Raw genomic sequence first — 25,199 nt, forward strand, 5'->3', positions numbered from 1 at the left:
TCCTATTCTTTGAAAGGTTTATTCCTAAAACCGTCAGATCATCACAGTCTTGATACAACATTCATTGCGCACTGTTCATAAATGAGCCAAGCTCAGCTGTGGTTGGAATGACTTTAATTGCTCTGTATTATAGATGTTACATTTACCATGCGGTCCTTGAATTGTATATAACTGGACATCCATGAAAGAAAAGGTGGTGCAATTCTTCCACTTTGTAGGAGGGCCGTTGGGCAGCCTGTATTTTGACCTAATGGAAAAGCTTCATTAAACTTCTATGACATATGCTTTATGTAGGGTTGATAGCCAAAGGGAATCAGACAATAACTCTTTACTTCTAACCAGTTTTTATATTTTCCAGAAAAAATATAGCTAAATGCTAGTACAAACAGTGAGGAAAGAACATCTAAAATGAGATAAAATAAAGTATCAGGTACCATTCCCTTCCCTTAGTTTTATCCTGCAGGCTGCTCAGCTAACTGATGTCCCATCCAAGTCTTCTGCTAGGTTTTCTAGTAAGGTGGAAAGTTACCCTTATCCAGGATACTGTAAATTGTGATATTATTTTTCTATCCTATTACTTTGGAAGGATAGTGATGAAAATTGCTCCTAACCAGAAAGACTGGTGCACCAAGCACTTCTCTAGCGTCTGTTTACTACTGCCTGGCTGCTGATGCTGAAGAGCATTGATATGCTATGGGAGCTCCCTCCTCATAGCAAGCCCTCCACTTCTCATTGTCTTTATTTTTGTAATTTTGCCCTTGCCCCAACCACTCTAAGCCTCTGAAGAAGTTTGGATTTGGACTCTGCAGCTCTGATTATGAGTCACAGCAATATTCTCACACCTCCCAGTATATTAGTTAGGGGACTTGTGAAACAGAGGAAGGAAAGGAAGTTATTAGCTGAAATTCCCAAATGAAGGGCCAAATGCTGAAAAACATCCTATGCTTTTATTCAGCCCCAGCTGAGGCAAAATTCTTGAGTAGCATCAATAAAGCTATCTGCTGAGTTCCCGTCATCATCCCTGCAGTCTGGGTGGCAACGTAAGAGGCTCTTGGCTTGCAGATTCCCAGCCTGGGTTTGCAGGACTGTGATTCAGGAAATTAAATCGCGTTAGGCTTGAACCTCATTTTCTCTGGAAGTCAGTGGGACGGGAGGGTAACGCTGCCCCGCTCTCACTGCGTCACTGAAACAGAGGCATCCTTCCAATGGGTTTTGGCTGTAGGACAAATGGCTGGAGAAGAAAAGGGGACCTTTTGCTTCTGTCATAAATTTGGTTACAGCTCCTCCCGATGAGTGCCCCTTTGCCCTCGGAAGCAAAGCGGTGATGTCCATTGGTCTCCCTGTGCCCTCTCACACTGCAGGAGGTTCTCTAGGCATTTTTATGTTTAAAATTATGAAAACGCTAATGCACCCGATTGGAAGCCTTGCTTCTATCCTGCCGGCTGCCATCACAGTCTGAAAAAGGAGGCTGATGGTCTCCAAACCTGCCCATTGTTTAAAAGCAGGTGGCAGGGAAGGTAACGATGGGGGTTACGAGTCCTTCCCGCGTATGCAGAAAAGGCGCTCTTTTCACGCTTGTACTTCTGACCCCAAGATCAGGTTCCAGATTGTTGTGAACGTAAAGTTTAGTTATCTTTTAGAAAAGCCACAAGAAACCTAAAACTGCACTCTTTTTTTCCATTCGGAAGTCCTGTAAGAGCACTACTGTGAGCCGCTAGCTGCAGTTTTGCAGCACCTTTGCTGCAGGCGGGCACTGCAGGAGTTCGGGTGGGTTCCTTGCTCGCAGCCAGAGTGGAATTCCTGCTCAAACAGAACTCCTCTCTGGGGAAGGAAAGGACAGCCCCTCAGGAACTAACACCTCCGCCCGCCTAACAACAGTTTGCCCAGCTGAGGCTCGTGAGTGGAGTATTTGCTTGTCTGACTTAGCTGTAGAAAATGAAGAGGAGGTTAACAATTAGTCTTTGTAGCTGTAGGGGCTGACATGATGGTGCATATTTTTCTGTAGAGCAGGAATGTTTTGCAGCACTGGAGTGACCAAATATTAGGGTTCATATGTGGTGCCTTGACCCAGACGTTTACAATTCAAGGCACTACATGATCTTTATAGAGTCAACTGCACCTTTTTGCACTGACCTGTTTAATTTTGGTGATATGGAGGTGTTGGCATCCTGATCCTTCACTGCAACAGTGTGCATCCAGCTATAGAATCAGCCTTGCATTCCCCGCTGTACTTGCAGAATAATGTGGCATGATGTATATCTTTCCTTTGAATCTGCAAGGGTAGATTTACTAATAGCAGGATATTTGAGTAGTGCGGAAAACTGCAGAAACTTTATGGTATATCACCCCTCTTATTAGTGGCTCCTAGTGCTTTATTTTGGGTCATCAGCTGCAAAAGGACATAGCCAAGTGCTGCTGGAATCAACTTTAAGCTGAACCCTGAATTTCAGGCAGATAAAAAAAAATCACTGCTAAAAAGAGAATGCAGGAGATGGAATCTAAATCTGCTGGGGCTAAAGTAACGCCAAAAAGTGCTAACCTGCCACTATACATGACTGGTCTCTAAGTAGTTCAGTAGTTACATTAACAACTATGGAAGGTGTAAATTTGGAGAAGGGATGAGAAGGAATAAAAAGAGAAACTGCCCTACCTGTCTCCTGCTCTGCAGGGAATAATATGGACTGTGTTCACAGTAACTGGCTCTAGTAAGTGCTCTAAAGGGAGGGGGTGGGAAAGCAGTGGCTGAAATCTCTGCACAAATTGCAGGGAGACAATCTTGTATCTCCAGATCTCGCTATCAGTCTAATTCCAGCGCTGTGCAAATAAATAAGATTTACCCTTGCTAAAGCCCTTAAACCCCTTTGTACCCCAAGTTAAGTACTGATGTCCAGGCCGTATCTTTCAAACTAGTTGGTATTTCTGGGAACTAAACGGACAACTTCAGGTATGGAAAGATCCCCTCCAGCAATATCGTGAGGTCACAGCTTCTTGTTTGCCCAGAGGAGTAACTGCAGGGAGCGCGTGATCGGTGTGTTTGGTCGTGCAGAACATCTCAGGCCTTGCGTTAAGAAGAGGCACTACAACACCTGCTTTTCGCCACGAGTACTAGCTGTACAAACGTGCTTGCACCTTGAGCAAATGGCTCCTGGGGCGCAGGCAATAGTTTTTTGCTTTTCATGAGCAAAGCTGGTCTTGAGAGCAGAGGAGAAAAACGCTGAAATTGGTGGTTGCATTTCAGATGCTTGTAGCATCTCATGTGCATCCATTAGGGAAGGACTAAACAAACATAATCAGATAAGTTCTTTCTGAAAGATGGCTCTGCAAAAGGATTCAAGTGCATACCTGCTCTGCGTCCTGCTTGAAGTACTAATGCTGCTCCACTGGTAGAAGCAAATGCCTTTTGAAGGCAGTTCAGAGTCACAGCGCAGTCGCTTGGCTTTACAGTTTGCTAGCTGCATGTCGTCTTTGAAGGCTGGGAAATTGCAGTGGCAGGACGGCGATTCCCAGCCGAGTGAAGCAGACACTCGACACATTTCATCTCTTGCAATTAAGGGAGAAGCAGAACCGGGAAGAATTCAAGCCGTGTTTTTAATAATAGACCACTCCCTTATCGAGATGAAGTACAAGTGTCACTCTTTCACAGATGGATGCAGGGACTGATTCTAGGCGCAGACAGTAATAAATGCATGAGAACTTTGCATGAAAAACCCCACACTTCTAAGACTTGGTTTATTGCTCTTAGTCATTTACACACATCCTTCTAAAGGGAGGAAGCTTAAACATAATCAAAATCTATGTGCAAATTACCAAGTTAAATGCTGCTGTTCTATTCTGTTCTCTTTTAATATCAGAGAACAAACCTCGTGGTGCAAAAAATACAATCTTGTGATAAAATGACTAATACATGACTAAAGCCGTTTTTCCATTGTGCAGGCATAGCTCTGGGGATCCTTTGTTTTTCATGGTAGATCCCTCAGACAGTGAATTCCTCTGGTGGTTGGTATTATATTAATGACCAGGACTGTTAGTCACCTCAAGAGAGCTGAAATAGGATGCCACTCTGGTTGCCATTATTAATTCCAACTGCAGGTGTGAAAATTAATTTCATGGGTATTTTTATCATTTCCTTTTAGTTAAGGATTAAAGTTTCTGAATCAGCCAGGCTCCGGATGGAGACAAAGCTGAACTGGGTCTGCCTAGAGCTCCCATAACAGTGAACTAATTTTAATGGAGGAGGAGGAGGAAAAAAGGGGGCATAAGACTTTCCATCTCTCTCTTGCTGAAGACAATTAATGACACTGAAAGATATCAGATGTCATCATGACATACACTTCTTTGCACCAAGACTCTATAAAGCAATCCAGTAAATTGCAGGTTGTTTTCATTTCTGTGGAAGAATAACACATTTGCCAATAGCGGGAGAAAAAAGGAGAAGTTAAATATATCAAACCAAATCAAATGTAGCTGATTAGAAAGCTACAGTTTCCATTTGCTGGCACTCGTACTGTTTTCACATAGATTTTCTGACAGATGCTGCTATATCTACATAGTCAAGAAGACAGTTGCAGCAGCCAAGCTCCTGACACAGAAATCCAGCCTGGCATCATTGGCTCTAGGTGGAGCTTGGCCACAGTGTTTGGGGAATGGGAGGGGAAGGGATGGGAGGAGAGTTAGTTCACCTTGGCTGGAGAGGGCAGGAGATGTCATCAGCTGGATCAATTATGGAGGGACGGGCGAGGAAGGGGGAAATGCCGTCCCCATCCCCCTGGTTAAGCCTCGACTCCTGCCGGTTCGAATGGCAAAGGTGTTGGCTCCAAAACTGTCTAGTGCTCACTCACACCTCCTCCTGCCAAAACTCCATGAGTAATGCTCGGAAGATAAGCAGGTTAGGCCAGATTCGGTCGGATAATTAAAAGGCTGGAGGAAACGTAAGGTCCTTGCGTGCTCTCAGACGCACAGCTCATCTGGGGTTTGGATTTATAATGCGCTGCTCTCATAACCACCTTTCATCCTGCGGCTCTCATCACCTCCGAGGCATCTTTGCCGCGCGGGCAAGTCCGCGGCCGATTTTCCAGGGGTAAGGAAGCCTTGCGCCGGAGCGGCGGCAGCTTTCTCGAGCGCCGGGCTCCCTTCTGCGCCCGGGCTGCAGCCGTCAGCCCCGGCGCTACCTTTATTTTAAGCATCTCTCCCTGCTGTTGCAGCGCGGTGCCGCAGAGCCTCTCTGACCTGACCGCTCTAACCTTGCACCTCCTGTAGCCACTTCTGTCAGTGCAACTTGAGCGCACAGTAGGTGGAAGAGCTCCCGTTTGGAACTGGCTTCATTTTACACCTCTCTTCCTGCGCTGCGACTGGCTGCGCTGGTGTAGCTAGCGCTGAGCGCCGGGAGAGGCTAGGCGCCAGCCCTTTTCTCTTATAATGAGCCTTTTTAGGTCATGTAAGCCAAGAACCTGGCGTTGCAAAAGACCCCATCCGTTACTTTAAGCAGTTATCGCATTTTACTGTTTACCCGGAATAAGGCGAGTGCGTGGCGCTCAGCCCATCACAGGCAGCACAGTTTATCACCAGGAATTAATGAGTCTGTGCCATCTCTCGTTTCAAGACATTAAATCACAGCTTTGTTTAAAATTTACTCGAGTTTGTAACTTCCAGTACAGAAAGTCCATCACAACCTTTACAGTTACGCATCAAAATATCACTTCAAAATTGTGCCCTCCTCACCACTTACTGACGTTTGACTTTAAGAAAGAGATAGCATACAAAATTCCCTTATTTTTTCGTGCTGCCACTGCGACTGTTTCTTACTGTTGAAACAACTTAATGTAGAGCAGAAGGGAGAAAAGCAGCAATGATTTTTTGGACCAAAAATAGATACAAAGGCAGTATGCATATCACAGGACAATTTTGGGACAGCTCAGATATATAACATTAATATAATTCCCTATTCTCCTCGTGTAACTAATGTTAGTTTTCAGTTTCTGTGGACTTTTCAGATAAATTTGGTGCATGAGTTTTTACCAGAGTCTCCGTTTACCCACTTCAGCTAATTCCTGAGCAAATACCACATTATATAACTTAACATGAACATTCAAGTTATAAATGATAAATTCCACCATAAAGCTTGATAAAAATCTTTATTGCAATTTTAGGTTTTATTTCTTTCAGATAAATGGATTTTTGGCATCAAAATGTCTTTACTGATTTTTAAATTGAGGCAAAAGCCATTCATGAAAATTAGTAAACTAGGACACGCGTCGTAAAACAAGCACAATACAGACCTTGTGACACCAACCTTTAGACACCCCTTCAAGAGCTGCATGTAGCTTTTCAGCTGCACGTCTGTGTCGTCTTCCTTTCAGCTAGAGAAAATATTTCTAGATCATACAAAGTTATTCAGAATAATTCTAATACTTTATGAGCATTATAAGCAAACTACAAAAATATTCTGATTGCTGAAGGGCAGCCACTTCATTCTGACTCAGGGTACACAGAATAAATTCACGCACTCAGGTGTAGCTCTGATGCCGTATCTTCCCATGTAGTGGCTGTTAGGCATTTCAAAGGGAGTGAAGTCGAAGCAGCTGTTAATACCTTGCAATTCCTAAAGGTAAAGAGCAAGGCCTCTCAGATGCTAAGGGGAAAACGGAGTAATGCTGCACAAAAGCAATTAAGATCTGTGTTTAAGCGTGCCTTTTGAAACTAATTTTGTTTTTCTAATTTAGCAATGGAAACTTTAAATAAAAATGAATAGAGGTGGTGTATTTAGGGTCTGTGCAGACTGACCAAACAGGACACTGTATAAGAAAAGGAAACAATTTTTTCTTCCCTTTTGCCCAGTTTTAAGAGATCTTCAAAAGTGGCAAGCCTGGTGGAGTCAGTAACATTAATGCAAAACTGGAAAGAGAAGAGAGAGGAGAAGCAAGTTTCATTAACAGAGAATCCAACATAAAATATACTGGAGCTGATAGAGGAAAGGAAAAGACAGCCAAGATGTTCAGCTGCAAGTGGAGTCCAATTTGATGCTCAGCGTGAGTTTAAAAGGAAGATTTTCTCAGCCTTAAAATAAAAGAGCAGTATCAGATGCGTATGGGGCAGAAAACTGTAGCCACAGAAATGGATCGTACCAGGCTCAGGAAAAACCCAGAGTGGCAAAAGTAGCTCATTTGCTGTACTACGTTTATAGATATGCTCATTTGAATGCTCCCAGGAGGACTTGCTTTACGTGTCCAGACAAAACATACATGCAAGTTAGCACGCAGTATGTATCATGCTGATAAAACCCGAGTGTAAAGGAGATCCATCACCAGTTAACCGGGAATTTTGCCTTTGACTTTGGGGGAGCAGACCTCATTTCCTGCCAGCAGATCTGCTGACGTCTTCCATTTTTTGCAGCGCCAACCTTTTGACATAAACAAATTGCTAACATCAAGGACCCAATCCTGCTTCCACCGAAATCAATAGAAGTTTTGTCATTGGTTTCAATGGGATCAAGGATTCAATCCTGCAGTTCTTGAAGTCAATAGCTTTTTTTTTTCTTTGTGCATAAGTAAGGTTGAATTAGTGCTGCAAGATGGGCCTAAATTATATTGATTATCTGGATTTAAAGCTGAGCATAAAAACAGGATTAAGAGAAAGAGAGAAATGTTTTAAAAAGTGAGTTTAGAGCAAGACACGTTTCCCTGTGTGGAATGGATCAGCAGGAACTCAGCCGGGGTGAAGACGGCAGGACCAAAGCCTCAGTTATCCAAGTCCCTCGGAAAACTATTGGGGGAGCACAGAGAGAAGAATTCACTCTGGAGATCCTTTTTCATCTGCTGCTTCTGAAGTAAACCTTTTAGTCACAGATTCTTTATTAAAGATAAACAAACTGTTGACAGAAGAAATTATTGTCATATATATATATATATATATATATAAATTGATTCTACTTCTTCACTTCTCCTTCTCCCTCTTCTCCGTTACAGGGTTGTTATGTGTTTCTCTAACACCGCTGGCAAATCAGAATTTATTGTACATATGTTTGTGTTCCACTTAATAAAAAATATACCTATATTTTCAGATAAACTTTGTTAGTAATTCATGAGGTAAGTGACTATTTATGCTAATAAGGGAGAAATATATTCTCAAGCATAATGCATTACATAAATTTGAATGCAAAATGTTCAATTATGAAGTAAATACAGGTAATGCAAATAGTAAATTACATCCAATAAAAATATATAAAGAATGTGTCTTCAAAGAGAGGGAGGCTTTTATTTGCGTCTGTGAATTGTTTAAAGAGAAAAGAATTAATAAATACTGAATTACTATTATGATGATTTAGCTCATAATTCACCAATCCATAATGACTCCTAGTAATCAGACTGTTGTTTCATATCCTCAAATATAAGGCAGGACTGTTTCCTCAGCAATTTTATTCCTACCAGATTATCTCGTCTGATTCTATTAATTCTCTCCCATAAATCTGCTAACAGTGATACGTGATTTACTTACCCTGTTAACCGATCTGAAGACTGTTAAAAGGATTTATCTAGCAGTGCACCTAAGAGCAGTTTATGCCTTATCGTTCTGCTACTCTGCAGAAGTCTTCCTGAAATCAATTTGGTGGGTTTCATAGTAAAATCCAGTGGACACTGTTTAGTTCTGCACCATAAAATAAGACACTAGACAAACAAAAGGAGCAGTAACTGTACTTAACGTGTTGTTGCTGATATGTGTTTAAGTTACAGCGAATTACACTGCGAGTCCATCTAACGCTAACCTGCCCGTCACCTTCCTCTAAGCCTTTCGCCGCAGCCGGGCGCAGGCACACGCACACCGCGGACGCTCCCGCGGACGCTGCTGCGTGCTCGAGCCGTGCGCGCCGGGAGTTAATGTTTCACATCCTCCCGCACGATTTGTCAGAAAACTCGCTCGCAATAAATATACATTAGCTTGCGAGCTTATGAACCAGGTCAGGAGCAAAGAGCGAGCAGGGCTCCGCGCTACATTGCTGAGCCGAGATGCTTGAAAACAAAACGCAGCGAGAGCCTGGGAAAGGGACGCTGCAGTTTCTGCTCTGCGTGGATTAGGGCAGGATTGTAGCAAACCGTGCGAGGGAAAGGAGCAGTCTGGGGGAATTGGCCTGCGATAATTGTGGAAAAACTGAAGACTGAATAGCTCTAATTGAAATGAAAGTGTGTGATTGTCATGAAAGAAACACTGTTAATAGAGGACTGTAAATGTTTAGACACCCATTGTGAATAGCCAAATAATAAAGAAAAATACTACTAAAATGGGAATTATATAGTGTAGGGAGGAGAATGTTGCTTCTGAAGGTTATCCAAAGATTGCTAATAATCTTTTTTTCTCTGGTTTGCTGAACACTAGAGACATTTTGGTGTGGCAGTTCTGTGTAATAATCACCAAGAACAATATTGTTCAACTAATAATTTTGCTTGCTGTTCTGGTAGGTCAGAGCTCCAATTTAATTTGCAGCACTTGCTTACATTGGTATCAATTAAGGGACGGTACCCATTAGCTCACACAATTTCATACTCTTTGTCTATAGTTCAGAGTTTACTCAGTAAATTTACTAGTTTGCAAATGTAGCACTTTGAATGCTCATGTCCAAACAAACTATTTTATGGGGCTGAAGACACATTTGCAGAGACATCTATCAAACGGGCAAGTGAAATACTACAATTGTACATTCTGGAAAGCAATACCCTTTTCATTTAAAAATATTAGCAGACATTTTATGTCTCACGTAGGTGAGAATGTTAAGTGATATACAGTGCCACATTCATCTTGCTCAAGAAAAAAAAAACAAATACAGGGAATTGGACTGTCCTTTGGGGATTTATGCTGTGAGCCTGTAAGTTTTGTTGATTCCAGCCCTGGGAAGAAATAGGAAAGCAAGCCAGAGCGGCTAAGTTGCATTAACTTCGTCAGGAATCGCAGTCTGTAAGATAAACCTAGCAGATGTGCAGGGCTCTGTGTGCGTATATGTGTGCGCATTCTGGGACTGTGCAGAGCCATATTTCAATTTTTTCAACCATGTTGGTAGCATTATTAGCTTTACAGGATCGTATCTGTGATCCTTTCTAGATGTAGTTATCTTCCTAACTTTGCAGTATGCCCTACCTTTTTCAGCTGTCAGGCACAGTACATGCTGTATGACTTGCAGATGTTAGTGCTGGCACTCGTACTGATAATGGCATAGTCAGAAGATGTTATCCTTTCGCAAATCCACTAGCCAAGTGCTATTTCCTAAGCAAAGATTCTTTGGCTATTGCAAATGATGATTTTCACAGTCGGTGAAAAATTACCCAGAGACTTGCCTGCACCTACAGAGTAATACCCTGCGCGCAGTTATAAATAGCAAACTCCAAGGAGGAAGGGACTGGGCAAGGGGAGCAGGGAAGGATTTGAAGTACAATGTTCAAGACGCTGGTTTAATATATGACCAAGTGTCAGAAGTCAGGTTTCTGAGAATTACTTTTCAGATAAACAACTTTATAGCCCTGCACTTAATCTTACTTACGAGAGACATCTCATTTATCACGGAATTACAAGTAACTTTAATTCTATCGATATTCCCATAAAGCCCGGTCGGAAAAATCGAGCCCGGCGGCTCCGGAGAGCGGGGGCTTCCCCAACGCGCGGCGGGGCCGGGGGCTGCACCCGCGCCGGGCCGGGGCGAGGGGCGACGGGGCGGCGGCGCGGGGCGCTACTGCGAGCCCCGACGGCTCGGCTCGGCTCGCCGCTGCCGCGGGCCGGACGGCGACCGCCTCGCAACTGACCTTTCGACGAGAGATGGCGCTGTCGAGGTTTAAACCGAGCCGCTCCGCCGCCGCTCGGCACGCCGGCTGCAGCTCGCTCTCCGCTTGCACGGCCCCCCCCCCCGGCTCATCCCCTCCTCCCCCCCCCCGGGAGGGAGGTTAAAGTAAATACAATTAGTTCTAAATGTATTAAAATAATTAGCCCGGGCTAGCAAGGCCAAGCGCGGCGGAGCGGGAGCCGGGCGGGCCAACTTCGGGGCTTTCGTGCATCGCGGAGGGGGGAGAGGGGGCGGCGATGCCCCGTCCCCGGGCCACCAAAACAGCAAAGGAGCGGAGCGGCGGCCGCTGCGCCCGGCAGGGCAGCGCGGGCAGGGCCGCGCCGGCCGCAGGTACCGGCGCCTGGCACCGCTTTAACCCTTGGCTGCGAGCGGCCCGCAGGCGGCGCCGGCCCGGCCGCGATGCGGGGCCCCGACGGGCTGCGGGGCCCCGACGGGCTGCCCCGGCCCTGCGGGACCCCGACGGGCTGCCTCGGCTCTATCCCCGGTCCCCCGACGGGCTGCCTCGGCTCTATCCCCGGTCCCCCGACGGGACCCCGCCGCCCGGCCCTGCCCCCGGCTCTGCCGCTCCGCCCGCGCCCTGCGGAGCGCAGCGGAGCGAAGTTTCTCCGCGCTCGGCCCCGGCCCCCAGCCCGTCCCCGCCGCCGGGCTGCGCCGCCTCACCGGGCGCCGGGGCAGCTCCCCACGGTCCGGCCCGAGGGCAGCGGCGCGGCCCGGGGTTTGCCCCGAGCTCGCTCCGCGGGAGAGGACGCGGAGCGCGGAGAGGAGCGGAGCCCCGGCCGGGCTGCAGCGCACCGCCCCCGCGGCCGGGCGGGCAGGCAGGCAGGCAGGCAGGCAGGCAGGCGGGCGCTGGCGGCGCGGGCAGGCAGGAGTTAAAGGCTCTCCCCAGCTGACAGTCAGCTGATCGGCCCTGATTGACAGCCCCGAAAAGTTTCCTTGTTTCTATACTATTATGCTAATGAGGGCTGGGAGCGGGGCCGCCCATTGGCCCGCGCGCGGAGTCAATTTCCCATTTGAAAGCTGACGTCAGGACTGCTATAAAACTCAGCAATGCTTTTAAACTCTCCTGCTGGATGAAAGCTTTAAAATATTTTTCATCTTCTCGCTGTAGCTTTGGGGTTGAGTTTTTTTTCCTCTCTCTTTTTTTTATTATTATTATTTTGGTTGCGATATTGACTTTGATTTTTTTTTCGTCTTCGGTCTCTTTTCCCTCCTCCTTTTTTTTTTCCCCGATGAACCTCTCTTCTCGATTTGCACTTTGCACGAAAAAGACCAGAGGAAAGACACCATGAAGTGTTAAAATAACAAAACAAAAGCAAAAAAAATTTACTTGCAACAACAACAGCTAACAGTTCCAGCTGCAGTTTGCAAGCTGCAAAAGAGAGAGAGAGCGGAGAGAGAGAGAGAGAGAGAAGGGAGGAAAAAAAAAAACCCTTCATGCAAAAGGCGAATAGAAAGAGCCACTCGCTCTGATGCATCATCAGCACCGTAGACTCTGCAAAGGATAATAAGGAGCGAGAGAAAAAGCCGCCGGTGCAAATTGGAGCGGAGGTTGCGAGGGGCTGGCGGAGCGAGGGAGAGGCAGGAGAGCGAGCAGGAGAGCAGATACCGCAAAAAATCAAGCTGGCTCACCCGGTGGCAACTCAGAGCAGTCCCCTCGCCGCCGGCGTGCACCCTTTCTGGAGGACTGTCAGCAGCAAAAGGATGGCATCAGAACTGGCAATGAGCAACTCCGACCTGCCCACCAGTCCCCTGGCCATGGAATATGTTAATGACTTCGATCTGATGAAGTTTGAAGTGAAAAAGGAGCCGGTGGAGACCGACCGCATTATCAGCCAGTGCGGCCGCTTGATCGCCGGGGGCTCGCTCTCCTCCACGCCGATGAGCACGCCCTGCAGCTCGGTGCCCCCGTCCCCCAGCTTCTCGGCGCCCAGCCCCGGCTCCGGCACCGACCAGAAGACCCACCTGGAAGACTACTACTGGATGACGGGCTACCCGCAGCAGCTGAACCCCGAGGCGCTGGGCTTCAGCCCCGAGGACGCCGTGGAGGCGCTCATCAACAGCAGCCACCACCCGCTGCCCGGCGCCTTCGATGGCTATGCTAGAGGGCAGCAGCTGGCCGCCGCCGCCGGCGCCGGCGGCTCCGTGCCCGGCGAGGAGATGGGCTCGGCGGCCGCCGTGGTGTCGGCGGTGATCGCCGCGGCGGCGGCGCAGGGCGGCGCGGGGCCGCACTACCACCACCACCACCACCACCACCCGCACCACGGCCCCGGCGGCGGCGGCGGCGGCGGCGCCGGGCACCCGCACGCCGCGGCGCCGGGCGGCGCGCCGCCCTCCTCCGCCTCCTCGGCCGCCGGCCCGGGCGGCGGCGGCGGCGGCGGCGCGGGCGGCGGCGCCGGGGGGCTGCACCACGCGCACCACGGGCCCGGCGGCGGCGGCGGCGGCGGCGGCGCGGGCGGCGGCGCCGGGGGGCTCCACTTCGACGACCGCTTCTCGGACGAGCAGCTGGTGACCATGTCGGTGCGGGAGCTGAACCGGCAGCTGCGGGGCGTCAGCAAGGAGGAGGTGATCCGCCTCAAGCAGAAGAGGAGGACCCTCAAGAACAGGGGCTATGCCCAGTCCTGCCGCTTCAAGAGGGTCCAGCAGCGGCACGTCCTCGAGTCCGAGAAGAACCAGCTGCTGCAGCAAGTGGAGCACCTAAAGCAGGAGATCTCCAGGCTGGTCCGGGAGAGGGACGCCTACAAGGAAAAGTACGAGAAGCTGGTCAGCAATGGCTTCAGAGAAAACGGATCCAGCAGCGACAACCCTTCCTCTCCAGAGTTTTTCATGTGAGTGCCCACAGCCTTGCCACCTTAACTAAAAGTTCTCCGTGTCAGTTGTTGTTGGGGGCTTTGCTAGAGCGACAACCAAGCTTGCCACCTTGTATTACGTTTTGGTTTTTTTTTTTTAAAAGAAAAAACAACTCAAAACAATTTTAAAACAAAGTTGTTTTTTGGGTTTGTTTGGTTTTTGTTTTTGTTTTTTTTTTTAAGGTGGGCTGGCTCCTTGCTGGCCAACCTCAAGTTCTACATGAGTTTCTTTTCTGTTTATTATTATTATTATTATTTTTATTTTTGTGGGGGCTTGCTGGTTTTTTTTTTAAAGTTAAAAGATCCAACTCGCCACCAACTCAGTTCTTCATATGAAGCTTGCTCTTCTTTGAAACCTGCCATCCACATTATATATATATATATTTTTAAGTTCATGAGGTTTTTTTTTTCTTTTGAGCTTGCTGTGTCCAAAAAAGTCAGATTTTTTTTTGCCATCCTGAGTTCTTCATATGAGATTTGAGCTTTGCAAAAAGAAAAAGAAATAAAAAAACAAAAAACAAAACAAAAACAAAAAAATACAAAAACAATGTGAAATTTTTAGACTCCAGCTTGCTGAGTTCCATCAGTTTTTAGCGTTGTTGTGCAAAACTAGAGATATACCTAGATCAACCTGCCAAAATCAAGCCTGCATCAACCTTCGGTGTGTTCATGTGAGTTTTGGCCTTAATCTGCCAAACGTGAGACTTTAGTCTGCCATTAGAATCCCATACTCATCTCATGCATTACGCTTGCTATTTTGTCTTAGCAACAATGAACTATAACTGTTTCAAAAGACTATGAAAAAGAGACATTATATTAATAAAAAACCCTGCATGCTGGTCATGTATGGTATAATTATTTTTTTTTCTTTTGCTTGGAAATGGACTTTTGGAGACTATTATGGCATGGCATTCATCCTTTTGTTTTATTGCCTCATCACTTTTTTGAGTTGAAAGCAAAAAAGTGCAACCTTTGATCTTCCTCCTCCTCTTCCTCCCCATTAAAGTTTGCATCTGCTCTAAAACTGCTTTGAGTTACTCAAAACTTCAGACTTCCTTTTAAATGCACTGAAGCATTCCCTTTTAGAAAACATGCCAGAATGGATTTTGATAACCTAATGTGGCAAAAAAATACAAAAAGAACTTTGGAAAGATGTTCAAAAACAAAATTCACATCCCGCTTGGGGGGGACACTGAAACCATGCTGTTGCCTAAAACAGTCTAAAAATTAATTTTAAGTGATCTGCCCCATTTTTTTTTTTTCTTTTGCGTTTGGTCATTGTCAAATGTGGAATGCTCTGGGTTCCTAGCATATAATTTAATTCTAGTTTCTGTCATCTGTTAGCCCAGTTAAAATGTATGCTACAGATAAAGGAATGTTATAGATAAATTCGAAAGAGTTAGGTCTGTTTAGATGTAGATTTTTTTTTAAAGATTGATGCACTAAATTGTTTACTGTCGTGATGTAAAGGGGGGTAGAATTTGCAACGGGACTGTTTTAAAAAGTAGTTTATGCAGCATGTGCTTGCAACTTAAATATAAGTTGGGTATATGTAGTCCTTGCTATACCACTGACTGTATTTGAAAACCAAAGTATTAAAAGGGGGAGGCACCCCTGTTTATATCTATAGGGGTATTTTACATTCAAAATGTATGGGTTTTTTTTTCCAAAATTGAAGTATTTGGGACTGAATTGCACTAAGATATAACCTGCAAGCATATAATACAAAAAAAAAAAAAATTACAAACCTGTTTAGAACGCTAATACAATTTATGCAGTTACAAAGATGGCATTACTGCACAGTTTTAAAATGATGCAGATTTTTTTACAGTTGTATTGTGGTGCAGAACTGGATTTTCTGTAACTTCAAAAATTCCACAGTTTTAAAGGCAATAATCAGTAAATTTTATTTTCAGGGACTGATATCCTGTCTTTTAAAAAAAAAAATGGAAAGTAAATCTTACCACAATAAATATAAAAAAATCTTGTCAGTTACTTTTTCTTTTACATATTTTGCTGTGCAAAATTGTTTTATATCTTGAGTTACTAACTAACCACGTGTGATGTTCCTATGTGCTTTTCTTTCATTTTTGACTCTATGGTTATATCAAAAGAGAGAATAATCTACAATAATAAACTGCATTTTTTTTGATTCTGTACTCAGTTTCTTAGTGTGTAGTTTAAAGCTCCATAACTGTGAAGGCAGCGCTTAAGCGTGCTGTGTGGCGAGGGGTGATGCCGAGACAAGAGCTGGGCTCAGGGCTGTGCAGGAGGGGAGACGGAGGAGGCTAGTTTTATGCAAAATGGAAGATTGTTGCCCGCTAGAAATGCGTTATCTTTCAGGTAGGCGAAAAACGTGAGCTTTCAGGTGCTTGTTCTGACTTCTCAGCATTGCAGTGGCCTTAGTTTCTGTGACTCAGATCATCCCGCCAGGGCTGGGGAGATCTCGAAGGGGAGGTCTGCCTGAAAACCTGACGGCACGGTGCGGCCTTATATTTTGATTGCTTTATGATGGAGCGAAGTGAGAGGGAAGGCTCCACATCCTCCTACCATCTGATCCAGCGCGGCCTCTCGTGAGAGGTGTCGCTGCGTCAGCCTTGGCTCCGCACAGAGCCGCCTATCGCTAGACCGAAAGGTTTCTTGCGCTTCGGGTGCCGAGTGCCTCCTTTTTGCCCCCTTTTCTTTGCTTCCCCCCACGCCACATCCTTTTTCTTTTTTTTTTGCCCCGTGGTTTTCTTTGTTTTTTTGTTTTGTTTTGTTTTGTTTTCTTGCTACAGGCCTTAGAAAGCCTAGCGTGAGCTGAGGAGCAGAGGAGGGGAAAAAAAATAAATAAATCGAGGGACTTCCTCCAACTTTTCGGAGTTGCTTGTCCCAAGCAGTCCTCCCGAGAGGTCAGCGTGCGGGAGGCGTGCGGGCATCCCCGAGGGGCTCCCGCGCCGCCAACGGCACCGGCCCCTCCGGGCGCACCTCCTCGGCTTTGCCCGGCACCCCGCTCGCGCGCCCGGCCGGCGCTGCGCCCTGGTCCCTGCCGGTCGCCGGTGGCTTTGGAGGAGAGGACCCGCTGGGGTCCCTCGGCGGCCGGGCTGGGCTCCCGTCCCACCGTGGGCAGGATGGCTGCCCGCGCGCCCCGCCGCCGCTGCGGGACCCCGAGGAGGGGGGTCCGGGGCCGTCATCGGGACGGCGAGGCGCCCTTTGGCATCTGACCTCCAGTTGCACCATGGCTTGAGTAATGGTTCAAGCTCCAGGTTCTGGTTAATTCGCGTCCCACTTTCTGGTTAATGTGTAATCGGTGGGTAAACTGGCTGCCGTTGCCCGACGGGAGAATTATCTGCTCTCGTAAAGACGGGGCTCTGCTTTCTTCATCCCCTCCTGCGGCTCCCCTCCTCCGCCCGGTGCGGCGCAGCCCTCACCGATGCCCACCTTCTCCTCGGGGGTCGCCTGCAGCGTCGGCCTCGGCCTGCTTTCGGCTGCTGCTTTTGCCCGGGGGGGGGCACGACGGAGCCCTGCTCTTTTCGGGGAGCGGGTGAGCGCCTCTCGCCCTTTCGAAAGCGCCCGGAGGCAGCGCAGAGCCCGAAGCCGGCGGCGCGGCCGGAGGGGACCCCGCTCCCGTGCGGCCTTAACCCTGCGCGGCTCTGCGGCGCCAAGCTTCCTCCCCGGCAAAGTTGTGAGCGGTACTGGTGTTTTAAAAGTACAGTGAATCCTAGGAGAGCAGCATAGAGCAAGGGGAGCACTCCTGCCTCCCTTAAGTATCTTCTTTCTCAGAGAGAGAGGGGGGGAAAAAAATGGATGAACAGCGATAAGAGAAATCCTTCCTAGAAACAGCATGCAAGAGGGAAAAATTCCCATCACACACCCTACTCAGGAGGAGAAAAAAGGCTTGCCTATCTCCTAGGTTTTCATCATTATTATACATTGCAATCTCTTTTTGCAAATTAAAAAAAAAAATTGCAGCCTTCTTTAGGCTGCATTTGAGTTTCAGCCTGAAACACGGTAACTTCCCAACTGCAGGAAAAAGGAAAAAAACCCAGGAGCACACTTTAGTGTTCATTGAAGCACAGCAACTGTTGGGGCCCTCTGCCTGGCTGGTGTCAGGGGAGCCCCACCTTGGCCGCGGCACTGCCGTCCGAGGACCAGTCGGAATCGCTCTGCTCGGAAAAACCTCTGCTCATCCATCGCCCCTCGCTCGACACCGGCCTCCATCCTGCTCCCATTGAACTCGGAGGTAAAATCCCCGCTGGCTTCAAAAGGGAGCAGGATCCTGCTGCTCTCGGGCGGGCGCCGCTTCCGCTCCAGACAGCGGGAATGTTGCCCGGCCCAGGGCATTGCACATCCAAAGGCGTGCGTGGTCTTAATCTCCCCATCACTGACAGCGTCCTGTTCCTGCCGTAGTCCTGTAGTTCTTCCTCATTTATTCACTACGTTGCAAAGAGCTTCCACGTGCCGGGGGCTGGGAGAGGTGCGCCGAGCGAGCGGCCCGTGGCCGGCTGCGGGAGGGAGGGAGCGCGGCGTGCTTCGGCCCCGGCTCCTGCCAGCCCAGCTCGCCCTCGCCCTCTGCCCGGCGTCCCGGGCTCCTTTCTGGGTTCAAACTGCCTGAGAAGCGTCATGCTGGACCGTATCTGGGAAAAAATAAATAGAGAGGAGGGGAGGAATATCCCAGTCACAGCAGTGTATATTTATTTCTTGAACAACTGCACACCGCTGCTGGGCAGGCGCTTTGCCGAAAGCCGGGCAGCCCCCTTTGCAAATGGGGCAGCGAGAGCTGCTTCTTCCCCCTTTTCAAACAAAAATGCATAAACTGAATCAAAACGCCACTTGAAAGGTACTTGCCCCCACCCCCAAGAAACATGGCAGCAAATTTTAAGTTTAAAAAATGAACTTTCCCACCTCTTTTTTCCTTTCCTTTCCAAAAGCTTCTGTGCAGCTGTTTCCTCCCCCTCCCTCTGTGTAGTGTGTAGGAAGTTCTTGATCTAGAATCATTCATAATTTTAATACCAATTTCTATTTGACATAATATACTAATATCAGATACAGAGTGTAGCTGCTTCCTGGATTTAGGGAGGAAATGATGCATATATCAGAATTATCTGCTCAGATGCCAGAACTACACTGGTGTCATTTCAGCATGTGCTGCACTGAAAGGAAATCCTCTATATTTATTACTCAGATCATCACAGGAGCTAAATGGACCCACTGTTTCTGACACCTGTTCGGATGGATGAATTTAAAATTTCATGCAGGAAAAAAAAAAAAGAAGAAGAAGCCTGCATACTTCAGTGTTAGGGATTGAGGTTTCCTCCCTCCCTCTTTTAAAATCGCTGCGAGCGAGTTGTCGGTGGCTGCCATACGGCTTGGGCATTCCAGGGGTAGCTATGGAGAGGGTGATGTATTTTGTTTGCTTAGCCAGGACAAAAAGCAATCCTGGTTGCAGGCGCACACATACTCGAGCTGTCTGTGGTCAAAACCTTCAGCTCTCTGTTCCGGGTGCTCGTCTGGGTGCGGACACCACGAGGCAGCGCACCGGGACGTAGCGGAGGTGAGCCGCTGCTGCAAGGATTCGTCCCTGCGGGAGGCAGCTGAGCGCGCTCAACCACTTCACACTTCTAACGCTCTTCTAATGAATTTTTTTCGGGCACCGCGGCTACGAATCAATAGATTAAAATACTGTACGCCGTGCAGCATTTAATTCTTGACTGCCTGAAATTGTGGGGGAGGATCGAGAATAGCATTTGTCACTCTTGGAGGGGTGAGCGCATTCACATTTGTGAGCTCTAAGCCAACACGATGCAAAAAATAGTCCAGGATATGACTTAACTTTTCAAGTGAAAAGCTGAAAGGACAGGGATCGGCACGAGCTGTAGCTGGGCTAGCTGTGTGTAGCGACAGAGACAGGCGGCTCCAGCCCCAGCTATCTACCACGGTATCAGGTTGACCCGGCACAGCGTGATAACGTCTCAGTGCTCCCGATGCGAGCTGGTTGTATCTCACCTCTCTCTGAAATGATCATTTTCTGTGTTGCTGTACCCACTTTTTTTATTTTATTTTTTTAAATCTGGCTTTTAAACCGGTGCACTTTCTGACGCAGCAGTGAAACGCGCAGGCCTGTAGTTGCGGTGCAGCGAGTTGCAGGGATGGAGCTTGCCCTGCCTCGCTCACTAGTGGTTCGGTCTGAAGCCCTGTGGACTTTGTGACATGGTTTCCTTTGCTTTTTGCATGCATCTCTGTGAGGTGCCTTGCATGGAGGGAATCAAGGCCAGGGCAGAAGTTTGCTAAAAGTGTTTCTGTGCCATGCAGAAGAAAAAAAAAAAAAACACCCAACAACAAACCGAGCAGTGTCTTTAAGTTTCCAGCGGGGGTAGAGAATGGAGCGTCCCTGGTTGCCTCTCTCAATTGTTAATTCATAAAAAAGCCCAGCCCTGAAAAATGTTCTCAGTGGCTTTTCCCCCTGTAAAGCAAAAATGTTAATGACTGCGTATGGAGGCGGTGAGGCTCAACACCCTACTTCAGCGTGAGCTCTGGCAAGACGCTGCTCCCTTCCCCTCGGTTTCAGCGCTGCACAAGCGCCCCGGAGGGCCGAGTGGCGGTGGGGAGAGCGGGGACCCCGCGGGGCCGGAGTGTCCTGCTCCCCACCTGCGCCGGGGGCAAGCAGCAAGGATTTGGGGGAGCGCTGGTGGATTCTTAAGCCCACGCTTAGGGAAATTCGAGAATAAACCTGGGGTGGGGGGTTTGGGGGGGGGGGGAGCTATCTAATACCATGCCCCAGGGTGGCTGTCTGCAGGGGGGATGTGCGGGGATGCTGGTGCGGGGGACGGCAGCCGCCGGGGATGCCCGGGGGGGCCCCGACCCGACCCGGCCCGATCCGATCCGATCCGACCCGGCCTGGCCCGATCCGACCCGGCCCGATCCGATCCGATCCGACCCGACCCGGCCCGGCCCGGCCCGGCCCCGCCGGTCTCCCCGCGGCGGCAGCGGGCGGGGGCGCCGCACCGTCGAGGCTCGGCCGCGCTCGGCCCCACTCGGCCCCGCTGCGGGTCCGTCCCGGGGGCCGGAGCCCCCCGTCCCCCCCCGGGCTGGGGCAGGGGAGGCCTCGGGGCGGCGGGGGCCGGGGCAGGGAGAGGGGCCGCTTCTTTTGTGTGTTTGTTTGCTTGTTTGTTTGTTTCTAAATTGGATTCCCGGAGCTAAAGGGGAGTCTGTGCGTAGCTAAAGGATCCGTCCGGGCAGCCCAAGCTTAGCGCCCGTGTGTCCGCCAGCGGCCTTCTGTTGACTGACCATCCCCTAGGTATGTTCAGAGAGCCTCTTCTGTTGTGGTTTGCTTTGCAATCCTTCCTTTCCTTTTCTCTTTTCTCTTTTCTTTTCTTTTCTTTTCTTTTCTTTTCTTTTCTTTTCTTTTCTTTTCTTTTCTTTTCTTTTCTTTTCTTTTCTTTTCTTTTCTTTTCTCTCACCTGTGCTCACCTGGAGTCTGCTCTAAAGCCCACTGAAATCAAAGGCAGCGTTTTTTAATGAGGCTTTGGATCAGGCCCTGAGGTATCTGCAGGGAGCAGGGGGTGGGGGGGTGGGGAGGGGATTTACATTTCATGAATTTTAAACAAACTGAAGTGGCGAGAGGAACCAAGCTTTCCAAGGTTGAGTATCCCAAATCTATTTGGGTGTCTCTCTCAGCGTGTGTATGTGGTTAAGCTCAATGCCCTTTCTAAAAGAAAGCCGGCAGATTCACCTTCCTGGAGCCTGAACCCTGCTTCCCCACTTTAACATGACAGTTCTTCGCCAGGCCGCGGTGGCAGGCCGGCGCGCCTCTGAAGGGGACGGGGGAAGAAGCAGTTTTGCTGGTATCAGCTTCAAAAGCAGTGGTGCTCTCGGCTGCAAACAGCCCTGCTCCCTCCAGCATTTGGAGCTGTTGCAGTGAAACATAAGCAGCAATGAAAATGAGCTCAAAAGTGAACCAAACAGGATCCAGCTCCCCCCCCTGCAGAAACTTAACTGCTTCCAAATTCACTGATGAAAGCATGTTAGTATGTAGGAAGAGATGCCGGAGTCTGCAATGCGATTCACTGTTTTGTGGCATAGGGTGAACAGATTTTCCTTTCCATAAGGTTTCCTCCTGCAAAGTCATTGTAGAGGAGGGAATACTGTAAGATTAAATCTGTTTAAAATACTATATTCATGTCATACTAGATACAGTCTCCAGACTGAGCACAGTCTTTCAGCTTCCTTTATTGTGAAATCCTTTTAAAATAGCACACAGTATAGAGTAGAAAACTTATTAAAATATAACTCCCTTGCACCAACTCTGTCAGATAAACTAAAGGAAAGTTATCAGCCTTCTTAAATTAATAAATCTGCTTAGTGTCTCTGGCTGCCTTGGTGCTGTCTCCGTTTCTTAGACTCTTTCCTTATTAATAAACTGATACTTAAATAAACCTGCTAAAGGAATCAATGCGCCTCGCCAGTGAGAGCAGGCTCGGTGCCTTCTGTTTCAGGTCGCCGGTGATGTGGCTGAATTGCTGTGGTTTTAGCTAAGGGATGTCCGCCTCCAAGGCTAAGAATGACAAAAGCCGGCTGACCGCATCACTTTTTGGATGCTCTTCGGGTGTGAGGCTTGAACACCTAATCCTCTCGGCCGAATGCATTAATAACAGGATGGATTCACCCGGTGGTGTGAAAGCAGAGGTCGTCTTGAGGAAAATGACACCAAAGGTCTTCAGGAGTCATTTGCTTTAAGAGATCCTGGGCAGTCCGCCAAGCGTTGCATTTAAAGAAGCGCTGTCCCCTTTCTCCAAAAACCGTCGGAGGGGATTGGTAGGGTGGCAAGGGAGGCAAAGGCGCTGTCACGAAAAGCCTTCAGCAGGCAAAAGGCTGCACGAGATTGCGTGCGTGTGCGTCTGCACGCAGAGACGCACGACTCAAGCGTTTCTTCGGAAAGATGATTGAATGTCAAATCTCCCCCTGCAAGCAAGCGTTGTTTTAAGTGGCATGCGGGGAATATTTAAATACGCCCCACCTTTCAGTTCGATGCTGAAAGGGCACTGTACATCGAAGAAGGATAATTTAGCTGGCACAAAATGTGCAGCGGACTTCTTTAAAAGCTGCAGAGCTGTTCTGGAATCAAAATGCTGAAAAAAGCTCCTACAGTTTGTCTGGCTTCTTTTTATAAAAAAGATGAGACTTGTGGTTTATTCTTGCTCTGATTACGCTGTACTATTACAATACATGGATGAAGCCGAAGCATTCCTGCAGGCAGTTTATAGAAAATACAGCTATATGTGTGTGTATATACATATACACAGTGAGAGAAAGTTAAATATAAGGGACATAACAAAATATCCATATTAAAGAAACGTAGATTGACTCACTGACTTATCTCACTTATTGTACAAAGATTCATTCTAAGTATGTTGAATTTTTTTAAATTAGATTTTAAATATATGTTGACAGTATGAATTTGTACAGTGTGAGTAACCGCAGGGAGAAATGACAGCTCTGCTTCTGTTATTAAACTACTGTCTGAAAAATAATGGAGTGTGTACAGAAATTGATTATTATTTCGCCAATTACATTAGCACAGCTAATAATAATCATTAAGAAAAAAATACAAAAAGCTACATGCTTTCATATCTTAGAAGGTGATAGTCACTGCTGAGGCAAAAATATGTGTTTTCTAAGATAATTGATAAGTAAGATTCTCCTGTTATTAATGCTAAGTAAAGAGTAGATGTGCAACCTAAAAATGTTTCATTTTAAACTGTGTTAAATTCTTCTTCACTCAAATACAGTTAATAAACAGTACAAGAGACTTTCTAAGCTTAATTTAGCATCTGAATATCAACAGTCCTATTCTGTAGAATAGTGGCACAACAGACATGTTTTACAATGTTAAAAATTCCTTTTAATAATGGTTTATTTTAATATATTTACTAAATTAGGTACCCGAGAGAATCTTCTACAACGGTGATGTGAAAATCCCTGTCACCCGAGGTCAAAAAAAAGGTACGTTTCCCTTTTCGCTAGCGATTTGCCGTATTTCCGTGGAGGCGGCGGCGGTGCTCCTTCGTCTGCCGCTGCCAGCGCGGAGCTTTGGTCGGAGCCGGGGGCACCCGGGCCGGTGCCTGGCGCTGTTCCCAGGCTTTGGGCTCCGCTCGCTTTCGGGTGCCTGCGAGAAGCGTTTGCGCTGCTCGGGCTTTGTACTTGTGTCAGCCAGGCAGCTCGCCCGTGTCCCACCGCTCGTACGTGATCCTTTGCAAATGTTTTCTTTCTTTTTCTTCAAATGCCAGCGTTCAGACACCAGCTACGGGGATTAAGGAAGGGTCTTCTGAAGATGTCGCTCAGATCTTGATGAAAATCAGGAGCCTGTGTTCGATAACTTCCGTACTTAAAATTTACAATAGGGTCTAATTCACAGCACGGTTTTCCTCTTGAAATTCATGTTCTTTCAGTCTGTCAACACTGACAAAATACATGCCATTAATGACAATGTGGGGATTCAACTTTTAGTCACTTCCCCTGCTTGATTCAAACGGGCATTTTTTTTTTTTCCCATGGAATCTGATTTTTATTGACCTCAACTGTAGAAGATACTAAGTGGTTTAAATGAGCTTCAAGGTTGCAATGGCAGAGATTCCTGTGTCACTTTTATTAAGAAACTCCCTATCTTAGTTAAGAATACAGACTACCGTACAGCTTACCGCACTTTGATCGACAGTCAGTGCAGTTATAAAAAACTCCTGTATTTCACTAGCTCACAGAATTCAGCTTTTTTTTTTTTTTTAATTTAAAATTTGAGTCAGGGTGCAGAAGAGGTAACCAGGGCTCTAGACTCTACATTAAAGAGCACCAAGGAGGAGGTTTTGCTTACAGGAATAGGTTCCTCAGGTAGCTCCTAAGAGGTGAGTTTTGGGCCCGGCTCTCTCCTCACTTCCCTGAGTTACACCCAGTGTAATGTTTTTGCCTGCCGTGCAGTTTTTTTCTGTGTTACACCACCGTAAATGAGGCAGAAATGAGACCACTTGTTTTTGGGAGGGCTTGAAGTGTAATGCGCTTTTTATGAGAACAGAGACATATTTTGGTTAAGCTGAAGTAACTAGGTATTTTCGTTGCAAAAGTACAACACATACTCTATCACCTTGCTGCTAGTGGAACTGCTCTAATTTCAGTAATCTGAGAGGAAAGCTTGCCTGAGTCTTATAATTTATGTATGTAATTATTATATTTATATAAATTATATAAGTGATATAAATCTTTGCTATCCACATATTAAAAAAGCAAAAGCTTTCTCCCTGATGTACGCTTGCGATCTCAGGACTTGCCTCGCCTGCTGCTCTCTGAGACAATTCATTGCTCCTTCCTTCCAATATTTTGTGGTTATGCTGTCACGCATTATTGAGAAAAACAGCGGCAAAATTCGTTACTTTTAAGCAAATAGCTATTGGGTCTTGGAAGAGTTAACGAACTTTTATGGCAAGGTTCAGACAGTTCTGACCCCTATGGTAATATTTCATCTAAGGTTACTGTTGGGAGAGAAATCAAATTTCAGCTGTGAACAT

General features: G+C 47.3%; 1 protein-coding gene across 5 annotated transcripts in view; it reads left to right on the forward strand.

Annotated features, from left to right (window-relative positions):
- Positions 1-25,199, forward strand: part of MAF (MAF bZIP transcription factor) — a 239,970-nt gene that overhangs the window by 162,811 nt on the left and 51,960 nt on the right. For 2 of the 5 annotated variants that reach the window (XR_010885282.1, XR_010885284.1), the window contains exon 4: positions 23,583-23,697. Coding sequence is in view for 2 of the 5 variants with exons in the window: in XM_067302446.1 (XP_067158547.1) it covers positions 12,521-13,644; positions 23,583-23,616 (1,158 nt within the window). In the remaining 3 variants the exon portion in view is untranslated. Of the gene's footprint in view, positions 1-6,834; positions 7,874-11,786; positions 13,645-23,582; positions 23,698-25,199 lie in introns of those variants that run through there. The other 3 variants (XM_067302446.1, XR_010885283.1, XM_067302447.1) reach the window with 3 other exon arrangements.

This window comes from Apteryx mantelli, chromosome 10 (genome assembly GCF_036417845.1).
Source record: "Apteryx mantelli isolate bAptMan1 chromosome 10, bAptMan1.hap1, whole genome shotgun sequence".
NCBI classification, from domain to species: Eukaryota; Metazoa; Chordata; class Aves; order Apterygiformes; family Apterygidae; genus Apteryx; species Apteryx mantelli.